Here is a 26,148-nt window from a genome sequence, read left to right as displayed (position 1 = left end):
TATGTTTCTCCATTAAGGTTGTCATGGACTCGACAAGGAAGGCTGGTTCGATCCATGGGCGCTTTTAGGAGGTTTTCGCAATCGAGCAAAAGAGTATGGTGCTGATTTCCTGCAAGGTGAAGTACTCGATTTTCATATACCCGATGGATCGAAAAAAATCAATTCGGTGAGGGTGCGCGCAAAAACCAAAGAAATTTGCACAGTCGATTTTGACATTTGCGTGCTCACGGCCGGTGCACATTCGGGGGAAATAGCGCGTAAAGCAAATATTGGTAATGGACCAGGCGCATTATCAACTGCGCTTCCGATTGAACCACGCAAGCGGTACGTCTATGTATTCACCACCCAAGGTGAAAATGCACCTGGCCCTAATACACCGCAAACTCACGATCTCGATGGTACATATTTTCGACGAGATGGCAAGGGTAGTAATTATATTGCAGGACGTGGTCCAGACGAGGAAGCCGAACCGCCAGTAAATAATTTAGATGTTGATCACGAATTTTTCGACACAAATGTTTGGCCAACGTTGGCGAAACGTTGCACAGCTTTCGAATCGATCAAAGTGTGTGGCAGTTGGGCTGGCTTCTATGAGTACAATACATTCGATGCAAATGGAATTGTTGGCCCACATACGTATTACAATAATTTATACATCGGGACGGGTTTCAGTGGGCATGGCATTCAACAATCGCCAGCGGTGGGACGTGTCCTCTCAGAATTAATATTAGATGGAGGCTATAAAACTCTTGATATAAGTCGTCTTGGCTTCGATCGAATTGCAGCGAATAGACCAATGTTTGAATCAAATATTTATTAAAGAGCTTGGGTGCATTTGTGTAGAAATACTTACCTTATACAAATTTTAATTATTTAATTGTTTTATTGGAGTTTTCAGTCCTTGCAAATAAATCTATATACATAAACCGTTTAGTTTTACACAATATTTTTTTTATTTATTTTACCATCATCGCGTACATTGCATTTCCGGTATGCCTTTGGATTTTCGTTTTTCTTGTTTTACCTTAGAAATTCGAACTTTTTGTCGATTAGCGTACAGTAAGTATTTTTGATTCTGTATCTTAAATTTTATACATATTTATGTTATTACACTTGCATACGCGGCAGCCTTCGTGGTGTGATGGTAGCATGCTTCGCCTACCACACTGAAGATCCTCGGTTCACACCCCGGGGACAACAACATCAAAATTTATTTATATTTATTAAGGTTTTCTCAAGTTTTTGGATTTTCGTTCGTTGGCTTTTGAATACGTATATGCAACTATACAGCGGGTCTGATCAACTTTTCCCGAAGGTTCTATGGGCGGGGTGGCCTGGAAGATTCAATGTGGTCATGTTAAACTTTTTCCCGATATGGCCTTCGAGGAGTTTATTTAACCGTGTCCATACACAGAAACTCAATCTCGGCAACGGAGAGGGGAAGGTAACGGGTATGGATTTGCAATAGCCATCCCCTTTCCTCGTCGTTCTTCCACAATTGAAATTGTCTATCATTTTGGCCAAGAACAACTTTTGTATTCTCGCACACTTGTATGTATGTGGCATGTACATTAATTAGACCGTTTCTTAAAAAAAAGTCGCAAATGTGTGCAAGTGTTCTAATATTTAACTCGTGGATATTTCAAACACTTTAAAAAAAAGTCTCAGAATCCTCTAAAAACAGCGAAATATTTTTTATATATATAATATATGGCTAGTTTTATTGTAAACACATGTAACTGAAAATTGTATCTTGTTGGGAAAACGCAAAAAAAGTTTTATTTTTTCATATAACTTCATTACAAAATTTAAATTGAAAGACCTCTGTCACGGTCATCTTTGCCCGCAGGAGTATTCTATGCATGTGAACATAATCTCAACAATCGACCCTTGCGAGCTATCTTAAAGTCTCGAAAAACTAAAATTTTGGATTACATTTGTTTACAATAAAACGGGCGATATATTCGTACGAAGAAGCCATTCACCTATCCATCGACGCTGAATCAGTATCGACGATTTCATAAAAACCGCACTTTTATTCGAGCCATATATCAACCCAAAATTTAGAATAAACTAAGGATAGATTCAGACATCACACGTATGTATGTATGTTATTATCTGAGTTGAAAAATTATTATCTTTAGTATTCACCACAGTGCAAAAGTAAAAATCAAAAATGAGATAAAGAAGCTAGAGTAAAGCCCGATTTCTCTGCTTTTTCGGGGTGTCCAAAATATTTTTTTATATTTTTTGAACTTCTCATACGGTAAATGATTAAACCCACATATTTCCAATTTTCTTACTACATACATAGTGATAGGCTTATATGTATATTCATATGGTGGATCAATTAGTATGGAGTGATTAAATCCACTTCGTTCCTAACAGATTCGGATTTTGCACAAAAAAGAAAATTCCACTAGAGCCCAGCAATCGCAATTTCTAGCCTGCACAAGTTTGAAGGGAGCTAACTGTGTTCTAATAATGGTCGATATCACGAAAACCTCAACAGTTATCGAAATTCTTGATAATTTGTGCACTTTTGAAGACAATATTCCTGATATGTAGGGGTGACTTTGATACCCATATTGTACATGAGATTTTGAGCCAGCATGGCAACATTTGCCACCAAATTTACAACATGATTTCATGTATTAAAAGAAACAGCCATTTGGTGGATTCTCTAGACGCAAACATGTTTGCAAGGTATCAACAAAAAATTGTGTGAGCTGAAAGCGCTTTTGGCATTTTAATTGTGTATAAGCGTGAAAGCCATGCACACTAACTTTAAATTTAGACCACTTTTATAAAATTTTATGTAAAACCGGAATCTGCTGAAATTGAAGTAACAAAGAAAATTTTGAGATTTTGAGATCCTTACGTATACATCTATATATATAAAAAGAAGTGTACATTTTGATTTTCACTCCATAACTCGAGAACGGATAGAAAGATTGCCATGAAATTTTTAGGAAAGATACAGGAAGGAGAGATGATGGTTAGTTGATTTTGAAATCCCAAATCGGTTTAGCCATAAGAATATAAAAATCAAATTCTTTGTATGTGTGTATGTTCGCTATGAAAACGTATTTCCCACACTTCAATCATCACCAAATTTTGGTTATAGGTTCCTTCGATCAACGGGAAGGTTTTAGGTTAAAAATAATTTCGATATATAAAAGGGGCGTGGCACCTCCCATACAAATGATATCTTTGGTACTGCATAACTTTGAAGGTATACATACCAGAACATTGAAATTCAGTAAGGAGTTATATGAGGCCAATCCCTAACACCACCAAGAAATTGTGGGATTGGGAAAACGGGGCGTGGCACCTCCCATACAAATGGCATATATCATACTGTATATCTCTTGTTGTAGTAATGGTAGGATAATGAAAAGTGGTAAGGAGCTATATGACGTTAAGTCCTAACACCTCCAGTAAAATGTGGAATGGGGAAAAAGGGGCGTGGCACCTTCCCTACAAATGGGATTTTTCAGAACTATGGCTGCCGTACAGACTTAAGTTATTTTAACAGCTAAAGTTTGACTGCATTGTTGAGTTTGGCTGTTATGCCTTTTGGACGTTTAGTAATCTGCCGCCGTTAAAAAAATGTGTTACCTTCAGCCTATCTACATCTATCTATATATATAAAAATCAAATTCTGTGTGTGTGTACCCTATGAAAACGTGTTTCCCATACACCAAATTTTGGCTGTAGGTTCCTTCGATCAAGACGAAAGTTTTTCATATTTCAGAATTAAGAATTTTAAATTTAAATGTTTTTGTTTTTTGGCTATGCGAACGAACTATCTTCGCTCCAAAAAATGGTCATGTTAACAAAATCAATGATCGCATTCAAAACCATTTTCCTGGTGAAGCGACGAAATATAAATCGATCGACACAAATACAGATGAAGATAAAATTGTGAATTATCCAATTGAATTTCTAAACTCTTTAGAACCACCTGAAATGCCTGCGCATATATCAACTTTGAAAATTGGCTCACCAATCATTCTTCTTCGGAATTTAAACCCACCAAAATTGTACAAATGGACTTTGCGTTTAGAAATTAATACCGAATTTAATCGAAGCAACAATCATCAGCGGTAAGAGCAAAGGTGAAGATGTGATCATACCACGGATCCCAATCATTCCTACAGATTTGCCATTCAATTTTAAGCGCTTACAGTTTCCTGTACGCCTTGCTTTTGCAATCACAAGGACAATCGCTTACTATTGCATGCTTAAATTTAGAGTCCGTTCTTTTCCCATGACCAGCTATATGTAGCTTGCTCTAGAGTTGGAAAACCAAAAATATTATGTACCCACTTGCATTACAATAAGATACAATAATAAAATGTTTTAAACGAAAATTTCACCAAATATGCGTACAAAATTCAATTCAATTTACAGAACAATAAATTAAATTATCAGAAAACAAAACAGAAAAAATACCGCAACATTCATTCTATCACGGGCGTTACAACGTACGCCTGGTAAAGCTAGTATATTATATAAGTAAATATTTAACATAAAAATGTTATTCATAGTTGGATTTTTATTTTAATATTCGGTTTTCAAATTATTACTTTATTATGGAATATATTTTAAGATAAAAATCCTCTTGCTAAACTTTGTATATACCCAAGTAAGAACAAGTACATAAGTATGTATAAATATTGTAAAATTACTAGATTCAGAATCAAAAATATTTAGGTAATATAGTTTTTGTTGTGTGAGTTTCATATATAAGATCGAGCTCAAAATTATGCTTCTAAATTTCTCAATATTTTTTTTTGTATTTATTTAGCGTAGAATAATAAATTATTTTATAAAATACATACATTATATTTTATTACATTTGTAAAAATCATTAATAAAACCGTTTAATACTCTTGTGCATGGAAATTTCTGGTGCGCTCAATACAGCAAACCAAACCATTTAGCAACGTTTTTTTTGTTTTTTATCATTTTGCATGGCATAAGCCTACATATTTATTTTAAATAGCAATTTTCTATATTTTCTTAGATTTCGTCGACGCCTTCATAATTAGGAAGATTTTAACAAATAATTTACGATACAGAGATTTTGTGTGTTTTTTTTCCCTTTCTTAAAGCATGGAAGTCCAAAGCGAAAATAAATCGTATTTTCTATTTTTTTTTGCCATTACTATTAACTTATGTATGTATATGAGCATACATATTTACTACTGTACATTTATCCTTTCAACTATTTATATCAATGGTCATTTTTGTGTTACTCTTTTGTTGTTGTAAAAGCATTTTAGCAAAAACTTTTAAAATAAATCCTTTTTGATTCACACATTTTTTTTATACATTGTTTTATGTATTTTGTATATGTGTACGTACATGTATATGTTAAGTAATTTCTCTTTTAAAAAAATGTGTTTGCGTGAGTGCACTGGGTCCCGATTCGGGTATCTGTGTGTATATATACATACACATGTGCAATGTATTTAGTGCATTCCAAGCCGACTCATACTTCCAAAGATTTTGCGTAACTGGCTTTCTTAAATTTTGGACACCATTTCATATGGACATCTTTTGCATAATTTTCTATGATTTCAAAAGTTTTTTATTAATGCCGTTTCTTGTCTGAAAATAATGTCGCCCTGTAAGTTCTACTCGGCCCTCTCGTAAGCTTTCACAAAATATTTCCCACTGCATAAGAAACTAGTTACCACTACCAACAAATTTAGCAATTTTACAGAGCGCCAGCTGAACTACTTCGAAAATTAGAATTTAAGAGTGCAGTATGAGGGTAACACTTTTTTCAGAAAGGGGAACGCCATAATATTTCTCTACTCATAGAGATAAGAATTTTGGAAAATTTCGTTTTTTTTAATAACAGTTTTTAATATTTTGATGGAAAATTTTCTGATAATAAAATAATTCTCTCATACATTTTTTTTACAAAACTCTAAACTAACATTATTTTCATGTTGAAAATAAAATGTTTGTTCTTTTTTTATTTGTTATTCATCATTCATAAATATCAAAAATAAAAAAATGTTTTTTTAATGGTCGAAGTTTGACTTATTCAATTAACATTTTTTATTGTGAATTCTTACATGTGAATAATCTTTTCATTTCTCTAATGCCATTTAAAAATAGGAAAAGTTTGTTCATTTGCTCTCGGTAAATAAATTGAATTGCCATTAATTGCCCATTTGTGTATCAAACAAACTTTTATTTTAAATGTGCCTAAAGAAAAACAGACTACATATTAATATTCAGTTTTGAAATCAAGTAAATAGAGAAAATATGAGCAGCCAGTTAGGCAAACATTTCAAAAAAGTCGTTTACATTTAAGTCATTTCGACATTTGCATGAGTTTGCAATGTCTACGAAACACATTGGCGCGTAGTCATATTAAAGATAAAATAGGGTTTTTATATTTAGTTGCAGCTTTGTGGACAAATGGTTCATAGAAACTGTTGTCAAAAAGCAGCAACTACATAAATTTAAAACCTATTTTATTTTGGCTATGACTATGCGCCGTTGCTTTTTGACATTTCCATCATATTTATCAAATTTTATGTTTCTTTATAAAGGTGTGCAAGCCTAGTTTTCAGCAAAATTTTCTGAAGAACTGTCCAAAAAATTTTTGTATTCCAATTTTTTTTTTTTTTTTTTTTAATTTCATTTTGATGTTAAAACAGTTATACCGATTTAACACAGAAATTTAATGGAATGCCAATTTCCTTCAATGAAATAATACATTTTTCCCCTTCACAAAGATCCTTTGGCTTCATTAACGAACATCTGTCAGCAGCCTCAACAAAATATTATGCTTTTTACCAAAAATAATTATAATTAATAGCAGTCTTTCATCTTTTACATTAAAGACAATCTAAATAAAATGCATTTGTAACAAAATAAAAATTGTAACCCCATATGTGTCAATTTATAAAAAAAGCCATATTATCTTTTGATGCCTATGCTGCATTTTTATGAACATTTTTTATTTTTCATAAATTATATAAAATAATTTATTTTTGACTGACATTTGTGACAGTGGCAATAGAATTGTATGAAATATTGACTTCAAAAAGGCCTTTAATGTAGAAAATTTGGCTAATAATTTCATTAAGCCTCTGTCTGAAATTTGAAGAATTAATCAAAAACTTAACAAACACTTATAACCAATCCACTTTCCATTACGAAACTTGCTTTATAGATTGAGTTCCCAGAAGTAATGATTTTTCAATTTTTTTTTATAAAAAAAAACCGAGAATACTAACGATCTTAAAACTCATGTTTAAATGCTTCTAACTCTGAAAAAAAAACTAACTTGTAATAAATTATTTAAAAGAAAAATTTTCAATTGCATTAATTTGAAAAAATTGAATCAAATCGGACAATTTTCCGCCAATTTATTAAAACTGAATTAAGAAACAAGTCGCATAGAACTTTTTCGAAGCAAACAAAAAGATGTTCAAACTTCATCAGTATCCGTAGGAATAATTGGAATGGAATGCTCCATGCATATATGTACATACATACGAATATGTATATAAACACATTTTTAACGTTTTTTATATTTGATATTACTCCTACATACCTTTCTTAATTTATACAATTTACATACGCATGCATGTATGTATGTATGTGTGTCTGTATACATGTACCAATATTACTAGTGCACTCATTTTTCATTGTTTTATTTTGCATTTTTAGCATTTTTTTTAATATACATAAGCATTTTTTTAAATGGAGTTTTGTTTTTACATTTCAGCTCTTGTAATAAATAGCTACATATTTTTTTAGTTTCTTTTATTAATTATAAGACCGACTAGCCTAACGTTTTCGACCGCCGCTCCTACCGCATATTTTTTTATATCACTTCACATAATTTTTTTTTTTCTTGCCTTTTTCCTACATAAATTTATTTGTCCTCTTCTATGCCTTCGTCCATTGCGGCTCTCACATGGGCGGTACACATTTCATCTTTACCAATATCACATTTTTCAGCTAACATATCTTCAATACCCTCATCAACCGGCTGATTCTCTTTATTGGCTTCAGTGTCGTCATCTTCCTGCGTTGATGAATCCATACCTTTGGCAACCCCATTAGTCTTAGCTTCATGATTAGATTGCTGATCGTCTTGATGGTCGTCTTTTTTAATATCTAGACCCGGTGTCATTTTGACACGGCATGTCTCGTAGGCTTTTGTAAAGCCCAGTTTGATGTAAAGATTCCTAGATGCATCATTTTGTGGACGTATAACAACAAAGGGCGAGTAGCCACGTTCAATTACAAGTTGTGTTAGTGCTTTAGCAAGACGTATACCATAGCTGGTGGTGAAATTATAAGGAATTATTACAACAATTTATATAAAAAGAAATCTTAAATATTTATATTTACCCTTTGCGACGATACTCTGGACGTGTTTGCATTGAGAACATTGCACCATAATAAGAATGGACCATCCATGCAGCCAATTCATTGGTATCCTTACGAAAGATTCCCAAACCGGGCAATACCTGTACCAATATTTCGAATACTTCGATCTTTTCAATTTCACTGGCCGGATACAAGTCGTGTATGCCTTTAACATCGTCAGCAGTGAGCGGACGCATTACTGCATCATCAGGCAATTCTTCCAACTCCAGGTCCGTATTTAATTTATTACAAACATAAATGTCGCCTTCCAATCGCTCCATTATGCCAAATTTTGAGTAAAAGTCATCCAGGCGATTCATGATAGCAATATGCGTGAAATTCAGGTACAATGGCTTTTGCCAATCGATAAGGACATCCTCGGTGCGCATCAGATCGACACATTCGATTTGTGTTGAGGGACAAAAGATGCCAAAGCTTTGATAAATATTGTTGTTTGGCTAAATTGATGGAAATGAATTAAAGTTTAATTTAATAACAATAAAACAAGAAATATATCGAATACTTAGCTGAACAACGCCCTCTTTCAGACAACTTTTGCAAAAAGCATTTCAAGTTTTGTTTCAAAAATGCCCTATCTGAGCAATAAATTCAATACATTTTGTCGTTACGTTGCGCGTTTTTGAATAAAGTTCTTGAATGGGGCATTATTCATCCGAATTCTAAGACAGGGCGTTTTTGGAAAACATTCTGAGGAGGGATTCCGCAACGATAGCGGATATAGGGTAATATTCCACTCAGCAGACGATGTAATGTGAACGAAAGTATTTAGGCTCATTGATTGAAAGCTATGTTTATTAGAAAGGTCTCAAATAATCAAAAACAATATTGAGTTACATATATGAGACGTGTTCAGTAAAGTCCGGCTCATTGCATATATAGAAGAACGTTAAAGAAAGAGAGGGGATATTTATTTTGGTCTGAGAACAATCCTTCCAACGGCATTATCTTTACAATTCGGAGAAAGTTTTTGGGGATTAAGCGGTTCTTATAACTATAAACTTATTTGAATATCAACAACTTACTATCCCGGAAATGGTTCAACCGATTTGAATGAGATTCTAAAATTTTATGAAATATGCCAGTTTGAGTATTAAATATATTTCTAAGCGAAATTAGCTCCTAGGGTTCCCACTTAAAATTATTATATGTCTGTCTATTTATATTCGAAAATGAAATGATAACTTCTTCTTTCGAAATACACTAAATTCTAAGTTCTCCTAGTTACTGATAGTGCTAAAGGTGTCGTAACAGGGTTGCCATCTATTTGAAATTAGAAAAAATGTAATGAGGGGCCGTATTACCTTTAACGATCCTGAAAGCCATTTTCACTCAAACGACAACTATGCAACCGTTAAACTATTTCTACGGGTTCTAGAGTACACTCAGAGAAAAACGCCGTTCTAAAATGCAGTACCACCGGACTCAATTCAAGCTTTTCATGGTCTTACTTTTTTGTTCTTGAAAAACGAACGACCTGTTCTCAAAACAACAACCTTGCTCTTGAACTGACACCATTTTCTTGAAAGGAGAACGGCTGGTGTTAAATTATGAACAAATGTTCTATTAATGAGAACGAATGTTCTTAAATTAAGTTCAAGAAAAAAGAAACGGTACAAGTCGTGTGCACTACAATGTTAAGTACAACATTTGGCACGAGCTACCAAGCAGTTGAAGTGGCCCAGCGGTTATGATGTTGCGGTTGCGGTCTTGTGGCGCAAGTTCGATTACCGTCAAACTCGAAGTTTTTTAAAACAATTTTTTTATGTTCTATTTTTTTAACTCTTATTTTTCGTTCAGTTCCATTCACATATGCACAGGTAATTCTCAAACCTCTTAGAAAATGTTTTAAGTATATATGCATATTACGTCTTCAAATAAGAATAATTTCTCAATAAGACAAATGTATGAAAAAATGCATATTATGCACTTTTTCTTAAACTTTTGAATTTTGATAAAAAAATTTTGTTATAAATATTTTTTATTTATGACGAAAAAATACTATTAATAAAAATAAATGGGTATTGAAAAAATACTTTCCCCTCCCACCAAAGATCAAGCACGAACCGTTCTTGAATTTGGACCGAAAAAAGTTAAATCGACCCCAAATCGTTCTCGAAGCGTGAGAACGAAAAATCGTATATCAAGCCCAAGTAGTGCTCGAAATGAGCACAGAAGTTTCACACATCAATACCAAGTGGTCATAAAATACGAACGGTGTGCTTGGAAAAACTGTTCTTAAAACAAGCCGATCGGTCACGAGTTAAGAAAAAACGTACTTAACAGACTTTTTTCAACGAATGTTCTTAATTTTGAACTTGTTTCGTTCGTTTTAGAACGATTTTTTCTCTGAGTGTAAGCTAATTGTTCTATGGTTTCTTAAAAACTAATTTTTTTTTCAGTAGAGTTGCCTCCCAATTATTAATTTCTACAATTTTCAAAGTACAGTAAAATTTTAAATTACAGCTGTTAAAAGTGAACTTGTAGAATTTCTGTGTCATTCCGAGCTCATCTCGGTCACCCATGTAACTGTGTCATTCATAAAATAAGACACGTAATATGACTTTGTGGCGAGTGACAAAATGCTTCCTTTAAAATTAAATTCCTTAAGGGACCTGGCTAAATCAAAATTTGTTTCTGAAAATGTGGCATACTATAATAGGCGCCCATTTTTTCTTAAGTTAAGTGAAAAGTGCACAAATTGAGAGATATTGACCATAGATGGGCAGTTTCCATCACAATTAAAAACCTCATAATTACAAACCTGCATTGAGTTTTGAAATACATTCGAAGAAATTTCATTCAAAATATATTTAAACTCCATAAAAATGTTGTTAAAATATTTAAAATGGTAATGGAAACTGCCAATCTACGATATATGTTTATGTATAGTTACCACAATAATATAAATCAACTCACCGTAAGCGTGCATCCTGGAAAATGTAAAATTATTGGTTTTTCTGGCCAATCTTTGGAAACATAAAAGTAAAAGTCCCAAACGCGATCATTCAGGTACGTTTTTATGGTTTGATGAAACTAAAATAAAGAAAAAATTATTTTAATTATTTATTTTTTTCTTTTTGTAAAAATTTATATAAATGTAAATAAATAATTACAATAACACTGAATATAGGTGTTCAAAAAACAATTTATTTTCATTTAAAAAAAGTTCGTTCATAGCCGCTGCACGCGAAATTATTTAAATATTTCCTTCCACATCCGTACACCCATCGTTATACTCTTTTGACAAAAAGGTGAGTTCAAAAAGGCACACAAAAAAAAAGTGTGAATTAACCGAGAAGCAAAAATAAATAATAAAAAATATTTACATATAAATGCATACATACACTCATATGCACATATTTATAATGTTGACCTTGAAAGAAGAAATAATTTCATGGCAAAAAATATATTTGTTGCATTCACGTACTTTGATTGTATGTGTGATTGTACAGTGCAGTAGAAATTTATATATTGTACCTTACATACACACATATCTGCCCATAAAATAAATTATTTCCATGCACGTGCTTGGACTCGTGCAAAGCCAAAGTAGGGAGGAAAATCTTTGATTCCTAGCCAAGTTGATATGTATGTATGTATATATATATGGATATGTATTTGTAAGTGGGTACGTCTGTCGCAGCTATTAGTCAGCAATTTTTATGCAGATTAATGATTAAACATTTTTTTTAATTTAACCAATCTCGATTGGAGTTAGGTTTAAAGTAGATTTTTAATTCATAAAATTTCCGCAGAAGTGAAAAAGGTTATGCAAAGAAGGTAATCAGGGACGCAGCCTTGCTAAAGCAGGAATGTGCATACTTTTGGAACCGAAATTAATAGAAAGTTGAACAATTAGCGTAAAATGCAAAATTTATATTTATTTAGAGCTCTAATCTACAACCAGTTGCTTTATCTACAAGTCTACAAGTCAACATGAGACCACAGGCGCCATATTGAGTACCACAAAGGAACTAAGTGAATGCACGCGATCCGATCAAGTATATTGCTTGCTATGCAGTTGTAAATACATACAAAAATACACGACTTGTATATAAACGTAGATAGGGTTAAAAGTGCAGTAAAGAAGAAACAACCCATAGAAATAAACGCAACAAGTAAGGAAGGTTAAGTTCGGGTGTAACCGAACATTACATACTCAGTTGAGAGCTATGGAGACAAAATAAGGGAAAATCACCATGTAGGAAAATGAACCTAGGGTAACCCTGGAATGTGTTTGTATGACATATGTATCAAATGGAAGGTATTAAAGAGTATTTAAAGAGGGAGTGGGCCTTAGTTCTATAGGTGGACGCCTTTTCGAGATATCGCCATAAAGGTGGACCAGGGGTGACTCTAGAATTTGTTTGTATAATATGGGTATCAAACGAAAGGTGTTAATGAGTATTTTAAAAGGGAGTGGGCCTTAGTTCTATGGGTGAACGCCTTTTCAAAATATCGCCATAGAGATGGACCAGGGGTGACTCTAGAATTTGTTTGTACGATATGGGTATCAACAGAAAGGTGATATGAGTATTTTAAAAGGGAGTGGGCCTTAGTTCTATAGGTGGACTACGGGTGACTCTAGAATGTGTTCGTACGATATGGGTATCAAATTAAAGGAATAAAAGGTTTTAAAAGGAGTGGTGGTAGTTGTATATGTGAAGGCGTTTTCGAGATATCGACCAAAATGTGGACCAGGGTGACCCAGAACATCATCTGTCGGGTACCGCTAATTTATTTATATATGTAACTAGCAGACCCGGCAGACGTTGTTCTGCCCTAAATTTGGGCTATACATTTGGTTTGCATATATTTTAATAAGCTTTTTCCGTCTAACTCTGCCCTACCCCTCTACACTTTCTCCTAATCTTTTTATTCACTCCTCCCTCCGTCTTTTTCGCTTAATCTCCATCTTCGTCTCATTCTATCTCTTTCTCAGTCTCCTTCTCTCTGTTCTCTTCTCTCAAGTTTTTCTCCTTCTTCTTCATCTCTTATTGCCCGTCCCAGAGGGTGGTATGTATTTTGTTCCAGTCCCTCCCCGAGCCTAAGTCTCAGTCCCAGTCCTAGTCGTAATTCCAGCCCCAGTCCGTCTCTGATATACTTCCCTGAAAAAAGCATCGTAAATACTAATATACGCAAATTTATATACGAAATTTCAGGCAAATCGAATAGGACGTATGTAAATAGGTATGTGGGTATTATTAATTCTTTATTTCGGCTTCGCATGCATATTTATCAGTTTTGTCAGGTTGATGCGACTAAATCGAATATCATAATGAACTTTAGAGCTCTCAGCAACAGCTTTCATTTGATATCCATAATACAAACACATTCTAGGGGTATCCGGGTCCATGTTTTGGCCTATATCTCGAGACTTTAGTCACTCAGCGGCGTAAAATTTACTCTGAATTATAGCACACATCAACAGCTTCAATTTTATACCCATAATGTAAAAACACATTCTAGGGGTACCCCGGTCCACGTTTTGGGCTATATCTCGAGACCCTAGCCTCCCAGTTGTATGAAAATTATCCTGTACTATAGCACTCATCAGCAGCTTTCATCTGATATCCATATTATATAAACATATTCTAGGGGTACCCGGGTCCACGTTTTGATCTCAAGACCCTAGGCACGTAGCGAAAAAAAGGTAGACGTTAGCCGATTCTCAGACCTACCCAATATGCTCACAAAATTTCATGAGAATCGGTTGAGCCGTTTCGGATGAGTTAAGCCTCTAACACCGTGACAGAAGAATTTTATATATTAGATTCTAAAAAAAAATCATAACTCAAGAATGGCTAAGCCGATTTGGGATTTCAAAATCAACTAGCCATCACCTTTCCTTCCTGTATCTTTCCTAAAAATTTCATGGCAATCATTCTATCCGTTCTCGAGTTATGGAGTGACAATGAAAATGTACACTTCTTTTTATATATATAGATACCACGAATAATATTCCTGCCAAGACTCCAAGGGCTTTTGATTTCGCCCTGCAGAAATTTTTCATTTTCTTCTACTTAGTATGGTAGGTGTCACACTCATTTTACAAAGTTTTTTTCTAAAGTTATATTTTGCGTCAATAAACCAATCCAATTACCATGTTTCATCCCTTTTTTTCGTATTTGGTATAGAATTATGGCATTTTTTTAATTTTTCGTAATTTTCGATATCGAAAAAGTGGGTGTGGTCATAGTCGGATTTCCGCCATTTTTTATACCAATACAAAGTGAGTTCAGATAAGTACGTGAACTAAGTTTAGTAAAGATATATAGATTTTTGCTCAAGTTATCGTGTTAACGGCCGAGCGGAAGGACAGACGGACGACTGTGTATAAAAACTGGGCATGGCTTCAACCGATTTCGCCCATTTTCACAGAAAATAGTTATCGTCCTAGAATCTAAGCCCCTACCAAATTTCACAAGGATTGTTAAATTTTTGTTCGACTTATGGCATTAAAAGTATCCTAGACAAATGAAATGAAAAAGGGCAGAGCCACGCCCATTTTGAAAATTTCTTTTATTTTTGTATTTTGTTGCACCATATCATTACTGGAGTTGAATGTTGACATATTTTACTTATATACTGTAAAGATATATTTTTTGTTAATTTTTGACTTAAAAAAAATTTTTTTTTTTAAGTGGGCGTGGTCGTTCTCCGATTTTGCTAATTTTTATTAAGCATACATATAGGAATAGGAGTAACGTTCCTGCCAAATTTCATCATAATATCTTCAACGACTGCCGAATTACAGCTTGCAAAACTTTTAAATTACCTTATTTTAAAAGTGGGCGGTGCCACGCCCATTGTCCAAAATTTTACTAATTTTCTATTCTGCGTCTTAAGTTCAACTCACCTACCAAGTTTCATCGTTTTATCCGTCTTTGGTAATGAATTATCGCACTTTTTCGGTTTTTCGAAATTTTCGATATCGAAAAAGTGGGCGTGGTTATAGTCCGATATTGTTCATTTTAAATAGCTATCTGAGATGAGTGCCCAGAAACGTACATACCAAATTTCATTAAGATACTTCAAAATTTACTCAAGTTATCGTGTTAACGTACCGACGGATGGACGGACGGACGGACGGACATGGCTCAATCAAATTTTTTTCCGATACTGATGATTTTGATATATGGAAGTCTATATCTATCTCGATTCCTTTATACCTGTACAACCAACCGTTATCCAATCAAAGTTAATATACTCTGTGAGCTCTGCTCAACTGAGTATAAAACGGGCTAAAAGTGCAGTAAAAAAGAAACAACCCATAGGCTTTCATATGAAGTGTCAATGAGTGGTTTCAATTTTACTGTCCTTTTTTATATCCCATATGTTTATAAATTTTAGTTTTATTCACTCGTGATATAAATATTCAAAAGTGCGCATTGCATTTATTACACACTTCCTCTATCTAACCCATATTTATATCCAAATATTGTTCATATGTACATACCTTTAGTGATTCCGGAAAGTATCTTTCTAAATACTCCAAAATTTCTGGAAGCTCAGATTCTTGCACCAAACGAAAATGTTTACCTTCAGGAATGATTTCCATTTCTGTAAATACACATACACATATATTAATAATGGGATCATTTATTTTAGCCGAATATAAGATATTCAAAAAGTCAAAAGTAATTAAGGGCCAGATTATGTATGACGCCGTGACACTTTGCGTTGCAATTACTTACATTCAAAGTCACCACTATTTAATACCAAAAATTTTAAAAAGGCATTCACGTTTACTGTCACTCACTCAAATAAATGAATGCTCTAATTCGATAAGAGTTTTGGTTTACACGAGAAAATATGACTCGTTGCGTTTGGGATTCAAGGGGTTGTGTAGCGTAATATATAGCTTCTCCAACCCAATTGTCAACCTCACCTTCGGTTTTGAAGATGAAACTTCATCATTGTCACCACGAAAACTTTACGATTTCCGATTCATGTAAACATATATTTTTGTTCAATGTTTTTATTGCCTGTCTCCTCACTGTTCGAAGTTCCAGGCAAAAAATCATGATCAATATTCGTTGCTTTTGAAATTCGGCTTAAAATTTGAACATGGAACAACCAAAGACTCTCCGGAATGAAAAAAAAAAATGTCTTAGTACCTCTAAATCGCGGGCCTCCTGAGAAACTCCGGGCCCGGAGGGAATCCCACCATTCCCCTCCCCTCTCGTCGGGCCTGCTTGGCACAATTAGCTTGCCAACTGTATTAAATTTAGCTCCAGCTACTTGCAGATAGGGGGTTAGATAGAGGGTTTGATACACCATTGTTGCTGTACAACAAGAAAAATAGCCTCACTGCTCAGGTATTTTTTAGTGTTACACAGTGTAATATCTATTTTTTTTTTAATATAACCGATTAATTACACAAATTATTATAATTTTTCATTTATTAAACAGTTTTAAGAAGATATAGGCAATAAAATATTTTTGGCCGCCTAAAACTTGAAAATCTACCTATGTGCAGCAGTGGTTTGTTCGACTGATAAAGAGCTACTTATATTCCTCCTTACCGACTATATTTAATCAGCGTTGCGCCATCTGTTGCAAATCACTAATGCTTAGCGCAGCGTGCCTAAAGAGTACTGATGATGAAGGCTTAGCACCCTCCGAAATGGATCTATCTGCGCAGCTATGGCAGGTTGTCTGAAAGATTTTCTACATACTATTAAACAATAATTATCATTAGAAAAAAATTATTGTTCTGGCCTTCAGCTCGAATCTAACTTTGAATTATGCCAATAAATGTTTCCTTCGTTTCATTTTTCCCAATAATCAAAAATAATAATTGAATAACTGATGTATATTGGAACGATTTTCCGTTTTCGAGAACGAAAATCGACACTGATGATGACACAACGCCGCAACCGGTTTGTTTCGAAACCAAATTTGACTGGGGATGACGGAAAATCTTCCATTTATCCACCCTGTCGGATAATCAACAAAACAAAATAAATCAATTGAATAACACTTATTATCTACCGATGTTAAGCTCATTAATTATTAAAAAAATATTAATTAACAAAAAATCTTCAAGTTTGTCTTACAAGGGGAAAATAAAAAATATTGGAGCAATTCTATCAGTCTGGGAAGCATAGTAACCGTAACAAATATTCCACGTTTTCTAGACAAAACATACAACACCCAGAGAACGCACCATTTACACAAGTAATATCCTTTTGATCTTATAATGCATTTAGAGCCAGAGGTTAATTATAAAATTTATATTTTACGCATTTAAAAAGTTCATAAAACTGTTGTGCATAGAAAATATTTGGTTTTTTTTAATGAAAAAATCATTTTAAATATTCTTGTCATATTTATAAATTTTCTAATCAAATATAAAAAGGTCTGAGTCATGGCGGAACTATGCAAGGTGGCAGAACGGGACAGCTGATTTGTACTATTTTTATTTGATTTGATACACCAACTTCCGGCGCAGTACGATTTTGACATTAGTCCATCGAATTTACAAAAACAAAGTACATGGAACTTTTATTTATGTTTGTAGGTATGTCACCATGCATGCGAGACTATGTAGAAGCCGTAGAAAATTTTTCACAAATATATTTTGTTGTTACGTGCAGAGAACTTTTGGCAGTAAAATTGGAAACTTTCTATGTTCTCTATGGATTCTACACCGAGAGATTACCCCTATTTCTTTTCGCATTTTGTTCAAATTTGACCAGACAATTTTTATTGTAAAATAAATATTTTTTTCGGATTAGTTTGGTCTTTCCCTGCAGGTCATATACATATGTATCTTAAGATAATAGAATCTAATTGTAATTTAATTCCTGATGAAAACTTTCCGCGCAAACACAATTAGGTTAGGTTATGTTGCGAGGGCTGAGCTGGACACTACAATAACAGCTCACTACTTAGGCCACCGATGGGCCCTTTGTAATACCCTATACGGTCTCAAAGAGGACCCCTACCCTGCCTAAAGCGGGTCAAACCACTTCGTGGAATTTATGTATTTTGCTAGAGCCTTGACTTCATAGCTAGAGACCTCAGCAAGGTCATGGAGAAAAGGTTTACCAAGGATGGCCAACCTACGCCTACTAAGCGCTGGACAATGACAGAGAAGATGCTGAACACTCTCCTCCTCTTCTGTACATCTGCAGCTGCGACAATAGTCGAAGGTCTTTACCCCCATTCTAGCACCATGCGTGCCTATTAAACATTGCCCTGTTAGAACCCTTATCAGGGACGATAGAACTGATTTGTTTAAAACTAGAAGCGCTCTTGTGCGCCCCTTGTCATATGAGTGCCAGGTTAGCCTGGATGTCTCACACGATGATATGGCTGACCATAGTCCGTTTACAATTCTTATAGTGCTTGTGTTCACACGAAGCCTGAAAGTGGCCATAGGTATACCTACCTAATCATTTCGTGGAAGGATATGGTCGGTGATGCCTCTTCTGGCCTTCTGCTCTACAGTTGCCTTCAATATCCCTGTGCCCAGGTACCCACATAAGGCTGATACTGAAGTGCTGAGCCATCTCGTTAAAAGATCTGCGGCATTCAGCGACCGACTTTGCGTTGTCGACGAATGAGTCCAGGGCCTTTAATGCAGCTTGGCTGTCTGAGAAAATAAACACTTGTTTACCATCCTTAGGCATAGACTCGAGATGATTCTCAGCCCTGTGTATTGCCAGCATTTCCGCTTGGGAAACACTACAGTGATCTGGTAGGCGAAAAGAGACCTCTAGACCCAGATCCAATGAAAAGAGGCCTGCTCCCACCTTCCCGTCAAGCTTAGAACCATCCGTGAATATGTTGATGGCACCCGGTACCGTATGTTGTCTGGTATTCCAGTCTTGTCCCGATGGTATACATATATACTATAATTTTTAACGAAGACGTTCTTTGGCGTGCAGTAGTTGGTGCGTACCGGTATTGGGACTGGGGCGTTCGTGCCCAGGATTGTTGTGTGTCCACTAGATCCATTTGACCAGAGACCTGTTTCCCTTAAGCGTAGAGCGGCGATGACCGCTATTTCCTTCACCACCAGGTCAAGAGGTGGAAGGTATAGCATTGTGTTGAGTGCTTCAAACGGGGTGGAGCCGATAGCCCCGGTAATGCAGAGCTCCGAACTCCGTTGCACCTTTTGAAGCATTTTAAGATAGGTACTTATAGTTAGTGCAGGCCACCAGACCAAGGCACAATAAGAAGAATCGGGCGCACAATGGCTGTGTAAATCCAGTAGGCCATCTTAGGGGAGAATCCCCAGGAGGTGCCAATTGCCCTCTTGCAGGTGAACAGCGCTGCTTCTGCCTTCTTGGATCGCTCCATAATAGCTTCCTATCCAGAATGACTCCCAAATACTTAACTTGATCGCTAAATGCTAAAAACGTTGGCGGTGTTAGATTTGGTACTTTGTACCTCCTCGTGAAGAGGAGGGTTAACTTCCAAATCTGTAGCTGCGGCCCAGTGCGAAATTTTGGATAGTGCCCCTTCCAATAGGTTGCAAAGAGTTTGCGGAAATTTCCCCCGCATGGTGACGCAGATGTCATCTGCATACGCGATCACTTGGTGACCCTCTGCCTCCATGAGGCGTAGTAGTTGGTTGACAGTAACCACCCAAAGTAGCGGAGAGAGAACGCCGCCCTGCGGAGTGCCTCTACCGACCGGTCCGCGGATCACGCATCCACCTAGCTCAGTTTTAATCTGCCTACGCGTAAGCAGATTGTATATAAACTCCACTAGGCACGCGTCAACCCCTACATCGGTCAGCGCCGAAGTGATAGCCTCCGGGAGAACGTTGTTGAAAGCACCCGCTATATCTAGAAATGACACCAGTGTGTATTCCTTGAGGTCAAGTGACCTTTCGATAACGGATACCAGTGAGTGCAAGGCCGTGTCAGTTGACCTGCCCTTAGTGTAGGCATGTTGAGCTTGCGAAAGAAGCGATGGCTCAATCCTCCTCCTGATGTAGTCCTCTAGGAGTATTTCGACTGCTTTAAGCATAAAAGAAGATAAGCTTATAGGCCTATAATCATTTGGTTTAGAATGGGAGGCTTTCCCTGCCTTGGGGATAAAGACCAAGTTGACTTCTCTCCACGATGCTGGTACGTAATTGAGCCGCAAACACAATTACTTAAAAAAAAAACAAAAAATCTAATTTATGATCAAAAATTTAACAAGATATTCAAAATACAGAAATATCTACTGGATCTTGTTGGAGGTTATCGTAAAAACAAATTCCAGTTTGTCGCCTAAGTCTTTTGTTTCACAGCTTGCCTTGAGGCGAGTTATAAGGATTTAACAATGAAAACGTTCTATTTATTTAGTTTTTAATACTTATATACATATAATAATTTTCCTCCAAGCATTTTGTAAAACTTGGCACGTGTTGCTATTTAAAAATTTAAGTATGGATTATTTGAAGCAGGCAGCTCATTTTATTGCTCATTATTATCAAAATAACACACAACAAACGAATAAATAATCTTAATTTATAAATTATGAAAAGTTCAATATACGCTTAATTTATTTTATTAATATAAGATATGAACATTGTTTGATATTCAACTGTCATTTATATGTTTCCAAATGTATAAGGCAATGTGAATTCTAAAAGTAGATGGGAACGTAGACAGACAGGCACAAGTGCATTGAAAAATTTCACAGATGCAGATAAAATGCTTTTTATATTGTTGGACCTGAAAATGCCTATTTGAGCCTATATATGTTTGTCTGCCTTTAAAAAATACATACATACATATGTACCTGTATAATAAAATGCTTTTAACTAAAATATGTACGTACTTTAGGGGGGCAGTACGAAAAAATATGTATCTGAAAATTATTAAACTGCATCAGTTTTGAAAACCTTCTAATACAGACCTGTCCTGATAATTGAACTGTTTGAAATCGTACAACCATCTATGGCAGTAGTGTTGTTGTTGTACTTGTTGTGTTGTGCTTCGCCTCATCCAATAGGTGCGACCGATCACTAATTGTCATCAATTTCCTCTAACGGGAGTCCAAGGAAACTTGCTTTTTCAACAGGGGTGGACTATAATGAGAGGGGTGTTAGAGGCGTTGTTTCCACATTACAATTAAAGAGATGGTTGGTGTCATGAGGGGACACATTGGAATCGGGGCATACATTTTGTATGTCGGGGTTGATTCTGGATAGATAAGAGTTTAACCTGTTACAGTATCCAGATCGAAATTGAGCTAGAGTGACTCACGATTCCCTGGGAAGTGTGCGTTCCTCTTCCGCAAGTTTTAGGTACTGTTCTTTGAGTACTGGGTTCACCGGCAGTAGTCTTAAATTGTCTTGCTTCTCTATTAAGAAGGAAATATCATAACAATAATATTAGAAGTATTCTTTTTGTCTGGAAACCGTAGTAGTTATTCCATTTTACTATCAGAAATTTTCTATACCCAATAACAAAATACATTTGTGAAACTTTTTTTGCGGTTCCTACATATTCTAAACTCACATGGGTTTGAATAGAAAATGTATAAATGTGACAAGAATTTTCAAACTGAATTTTTAAACAATTTTCTGAGCACGGCAGTTTTTTAATCTTTGTGAACGCAAAAAAATATACATATTATACTTAGCTTTTGGCGCTAAATACAGTATCAGAACAAAAAGATATTACTTGTGTAAGTGGTGCATTCTCTGAGTGTTGTATATTTGGTATAGAACACGTGGAATATTTTCTACGTTGACTACTCTTCCCAGACTGATAGAATTGCCCTTATGACAAAAAATTTAAGTTAAGCCCCTGAGCTCATTTCGATTTATGATCTCAAATTAAGTCCATACCTGTCAAAATTATAAGCACGTAAGAGGGATGCGGGGTACCCCAGCGGGTTAGGGGGTCAGAATATACCAGCGCATACCTACCTGTTGTAAGAGGCGACTAAAATACCAGATTCAAGGGGCTGTGTTGCGAAACCCTTCAGGTTGCCAGCGCAATATATAGCTTCTCCAAACCCAATTGTCAACCTTACCTATCCGCGGCGAATCCTGTTTCACTAGCAGACGAGGCTCTGGCGACCCCAAGTCCTCATGGAACTTGGGGATGGGGAGGGAGGGAATGGCCTGAAGGTTTAATGTGGCCACATAAATCGTTCCCGATATGGTCGGGCTAGCACCTTAATGGTGTTGTGGTACCGGAGCGTACCGGATCTGTATCCGGCAAAGGAGCATCACATCGATAACATTCCCCTTATTGCTACAACAACTACAACAACAGGGATGAGGAGTTTTTTCAAGCCTTTTACTGAAACCTTTATTTTCGACTATAGCTTTAATATATCGTCTACAACAGTGGTTTTCACAATTTTGTGAAGCGACCAGTTCACTTTCTGGGCAAGTTTTCGACAAAAATATGAAAAGCGAAGTATTGGCAAAAAGTCAACGTATAATTGTAAGTCAACAGCAATGAAGTTTATTAAAAACATATTAAAAGAATAGTTAAAATTTTATTAAATAAAAGCTCTTTCCTATATAAATTTTTTTCTCAATAATAATATTTACTTGGTGTGATATATCTGAGAGAAAATCTAGGCTTATATTTCAATGCGCGGCTTGCTACTTTTTAATATTTTCCTACAAATTGGTTTGACTTAGTACACATTTAATGGCAAACGTCTTCTTCAAGGCAGATGAATTTTTGCTGAGAAGTTTTTTTGGCAGAAGTACACTTCAAGTGTTTTCTTAAATTTTTTTAAAGTATTTTGATGCTTCGGTTTGGTAGGCGAGCTCCCTACCTATATATCTCTTTATCACGACAGCTGTTTTATAAATATTCACTTCGTTTCTTATTGCACGCTCCTTAAATCGGCAGAAGGACATCATTCAATGTCAGGCATTATTCTCATTAACTTATCATTTTGGCTAGAGCTATTATGAACGGTATGTTTGTATGTTTTAAATAATTATTTTTCGTTTTATTTTAAATTAAAAAAAAACAATAATCGTTATATTATAACATAATATAATTATTAAATAAAGTGCACAGTACAACTTAGAGTAATTTCATTTAAAATAAATTTCAACTTAAGAAAAGATTTCAATCAGTAAAATAGAAAAATAATGCTACACATAAAAAACTTCTAAAGCTTTACATAAGCAAGAGCTTCAGAGAGCTTTCATAGAAACAAAAAAATGGCCTTTATGAAGCTTTGAATATATGAAAGCACGCTTTGAATTTTCACTACCAAAAACTCAGTAAAATAACTAATTTTTTGTTTAGTTTTTCCCAACTGAATTTTTCTTTTAATATATTTTTCCATGCACTGAAAATGATATTAATATTTTTCGCTTGGAAGAGTAGTTGGTAAATTTCGTATTAATAACACACACATGAAAAAAATTAAAGTATTTTTAACTTAAAATGCGTCCTTACATACAAATTTTTACAAACTTATATAATAGTATATGAGGATTAAACTATAAACACTTAGTGCCGACATGGTTAAAAATTTGAGTCTTAATGTGAAACTTCTTTGTATTGCATATATGACGAAACCAAATATGAATTCAAATATAGATTATACCGGTTTTCCAGTGATAAAAAAAACTAGTGGGCGGTGGCCTGATTTCGAACCGACGCTCCTTGGATCCCAGCATCTACTGAGCAATCAAATCAGTGTAAGAAAACGTATCATAACAACTTATATAAATAATAATATTTTTTGAAGAAGAATCTATGACTTGCAGTACTATTCACAAATGTAGTTTTTTATTTTTAATTTTTCATCGCCAAGTTTAAACTCTTCTATTTTTAGATTTTTAAATTTTTGGCTTTGTTTAAAACCCAGAAGTGACTACAAGCTTCTAATTTTGAATTTTTTAAACTTTTTTGATTTTGTTTTAAAGCAATTTTAATATTTTAAACTTATTGTTCAATAAGTTTTAAATTGAAATCGAATGAAATTAAAAAACATAGTAGTAAATTTAGAAGTTTCCAATTAAGAAGAAAAATTTTACCAAAAGTACTTTAACCGATGAAGGATTTAAAATTTAGACTCAGTTATCTTACTATGCACAGTGGATTTTTGCGCGGAAATTTTTTTAAATTGCTTTAAAGCTTACATGCCTACTCCAATCAAGCAAAAAAGCAATGGAAGTTCTCATTAAGTTTTTAGCAGCTTGTTTGTACGAAATGTCTTTTTCGCAAACGGTGACCATTTAACCCTTTCACCCCTACTGGGACAATACGTCCTAGCAAACTTCAAAGATGTGTATAACTTTTAATTTTTATCCAATTACACATTGAAATGCGCCCTATAAAACCTTGAAGCCTTCTTTAATGATCAGTAACCACATTCCATTATTATTGACATCAATTTCCCGTTACGCAATATTTTGCGCAGACATGTCGCGAAATTTCATCAGTAACGCGTTGTATTTCAGTGTGAAACGTCTATCTGGTACCGTTTTTATTCATAATATACCGCTTGCTGTAAAAGTTAGGTGTGAACAAATATTATTCCTTCGAAATTGGAAACAAATTATAAGGACAAAAGTAAGTTTTTTAAATTTATAACTGCATTGGGACATATAATCCCAATAATGCATTTGTTTGGGAAAATAATATCCCAATATTTGTTTATGCCTAAGATGTGTACAATTTATTGGCCCTTTTGGTATTATTGCGACTTATGCGTCCCACCTATAAATGTTTTTGGGATTATATATCCCAGGATAACGGTAAGGATTCAGATATGTCAAACATCTTATATTTTAGCCATATCACAGTATTTGCTGTCGTAATGATGAAAACCCCGCTTGATTTCGAAAAAAAAATTCAGGGGTGAAAGGGTTAAACAAAAATCTAAACTTTTGGCATATTGCTAACCTCGTTATTCTTATCTCCCGTAATACTAACACTTATGTATATGCTATTTTGTCTGCCTTTAAATAAAAAAATAATAATTTCATTGAAACGAAAAAATTTTGGTGCAGGTGAGTTTTTGGTCGCGACCTTCGAGAAAAAGCACAGCGACCCACCAAAGGGTTGTGAGCCACACTTTGAACTGGTCTACAAGCTTTTGTTAGGAGCGAACTCTTAGTAAAAGAAATCTTGATATTTATTGATAACTTAGTGGGTAATAAAAAAGTTGACTTCTTTTCGATTCAATCTTTATTTCCTCTAAACCACCACTGATCTCTTAATAACAAAGCCCCTCAAACATAGTCAGAAACTAAGGTGATAGTAAAGTAAAGGAAAATTGTATGGCTGATGTGCTGGGCCTTTGGTACTCATGTGGTTAAAACATGCCAGGGAAACTTTATACGAAAGTTAAGAAAACATCAATAAAATGTCATTGAAAACGGTCTCAAAACATTCTATTCCTAAAATGGAAGAATTTATTTTCATGTCTTGCGATCCTTCCGGAAGTGTTATAAGCTTCCAATATGACCGGAAACTGGAATCAATCACAGATTTCTTTTATAAATACTCGCTAAAAGTAAGTGTATTCATAAGCGCTGCTATATTTCTTAGATTTTGAATTACGGATTAGGAGCTAAGTACGAAAATGTAATTAATCTCCCTATTTATAAACTCGGTTTCAAAAGTTAGTGCATGAAAAGAACAAAATGATACCAGCAATATAAAATATTTTCCAAATATTCCCCATACTTACAAGCAAATATAGTACAGTGAGCTTTTGTTAAGTTATTTATCCAAATATATTTTTTTATTATTTCTCTTTTGTCTGTTA

The 26,148-nt window shown here is 34.7% G+C and overlaps 3 protein-coding genes across 3 annotated transcripts in view; 1 reads left to right on the top strand and 2 right to left on the bottom strand.

Annotated features, from left to right (window-relative positions):
- The window catches only part of LOC137241392 (FAD-dependent oxidoreductase domain-containing protein 1), a 3,238-nt gene extending 2,091 nt beyond the window's left edge, over positions 1-1,147 (top strand). The window contains exon 3 of the mRNA XM_067768944.1: positions 18-1,147. Within this exon, the coding sequence (XP_067625045.1) occupies positions 18-820 (803 nt within the window). The 3' untranslated portion in view covers positions 821-1,147. The remainder of the gene's footprint in view (positions 1-17) is intronic.
- LOC137241397 (ras-related and estrogen-regulated growth inhibitor-like protein) overlaps positions 1-26,148 on the bottom strand; it is a 260,561-nt gene that overhangs the window by 178,217 nt on the left and 56,196 nt on the right. The gene's annotated exons all lie outside the window — the stretch shown is intronic.
- LOC137241394 (uncharacterized) lies at positions 930-26,148 on the bottom strand. Its single transcript, XM_067768945.1, has 5 exons — positions 26,071-26,148; positions 15,893-15,996; positions 11,350-11,466; positions 8,395-8,870; positions 930-8,324 (listed from the first exon to the last, which is right to left on the bottom strand). Exons 2-5 carry the CDS (start codon positions 15,992-15,994, stop codon positions 7,913-7,915), a joined length of 1,107 nt encoding a protein of 368 aa, XP_067625046.1. The 5' UTR covers positions 15,995-15,996; positions 26,071-26,148; the 3' UTR covers positions 930-7,912.

The sequence above is a fragment of the Eurosta solidaginis genome, chromosome 2 (assembly GCF_040869045.1).
Source record: "Eurosta solidaginis isolate ZX-2024a chromosome 2, ASM4086904v1, whole genome shotgun sequence".
Taxonomy (NCBI): domain Eukaryota; kingdom Metazoa; phylum Arthropoda; class Insecta; order Diptera; family Tephritidae; genus Eurosta; species Eurosta solidaginis.
This window is presented reverse-complemented; position numbering and strand designations above follow the sequence as displayed.

What these genes read in the sequence shown, in the direction of transcription:
- LOC137241394 (XM_067768945.1), bottom strand. Translation starts at nt 15,994, where the DNA reads ATGGAAATCATTCCTGAAGGTAAACATTTTCGTTTGGTGCAAGAATCT. An exon ending in TTCCAGGATGCACGCTTACG is followed by an intron (nt 8,871 to 11,349) that starts GTGAGTTGATTT and finishes CCATCAATTTAG; the next exon opens with CCAAACAACAATATTTATCA. An exon ending in CCAGAGTATCGTCGCAAAGG is followed by an intron (nt 8,325 to 8,394) that starts GTAAATATAAAT and finishes TTTCACCACCAG; the next exon opens with CTATGGTATACGTCTTGCTA.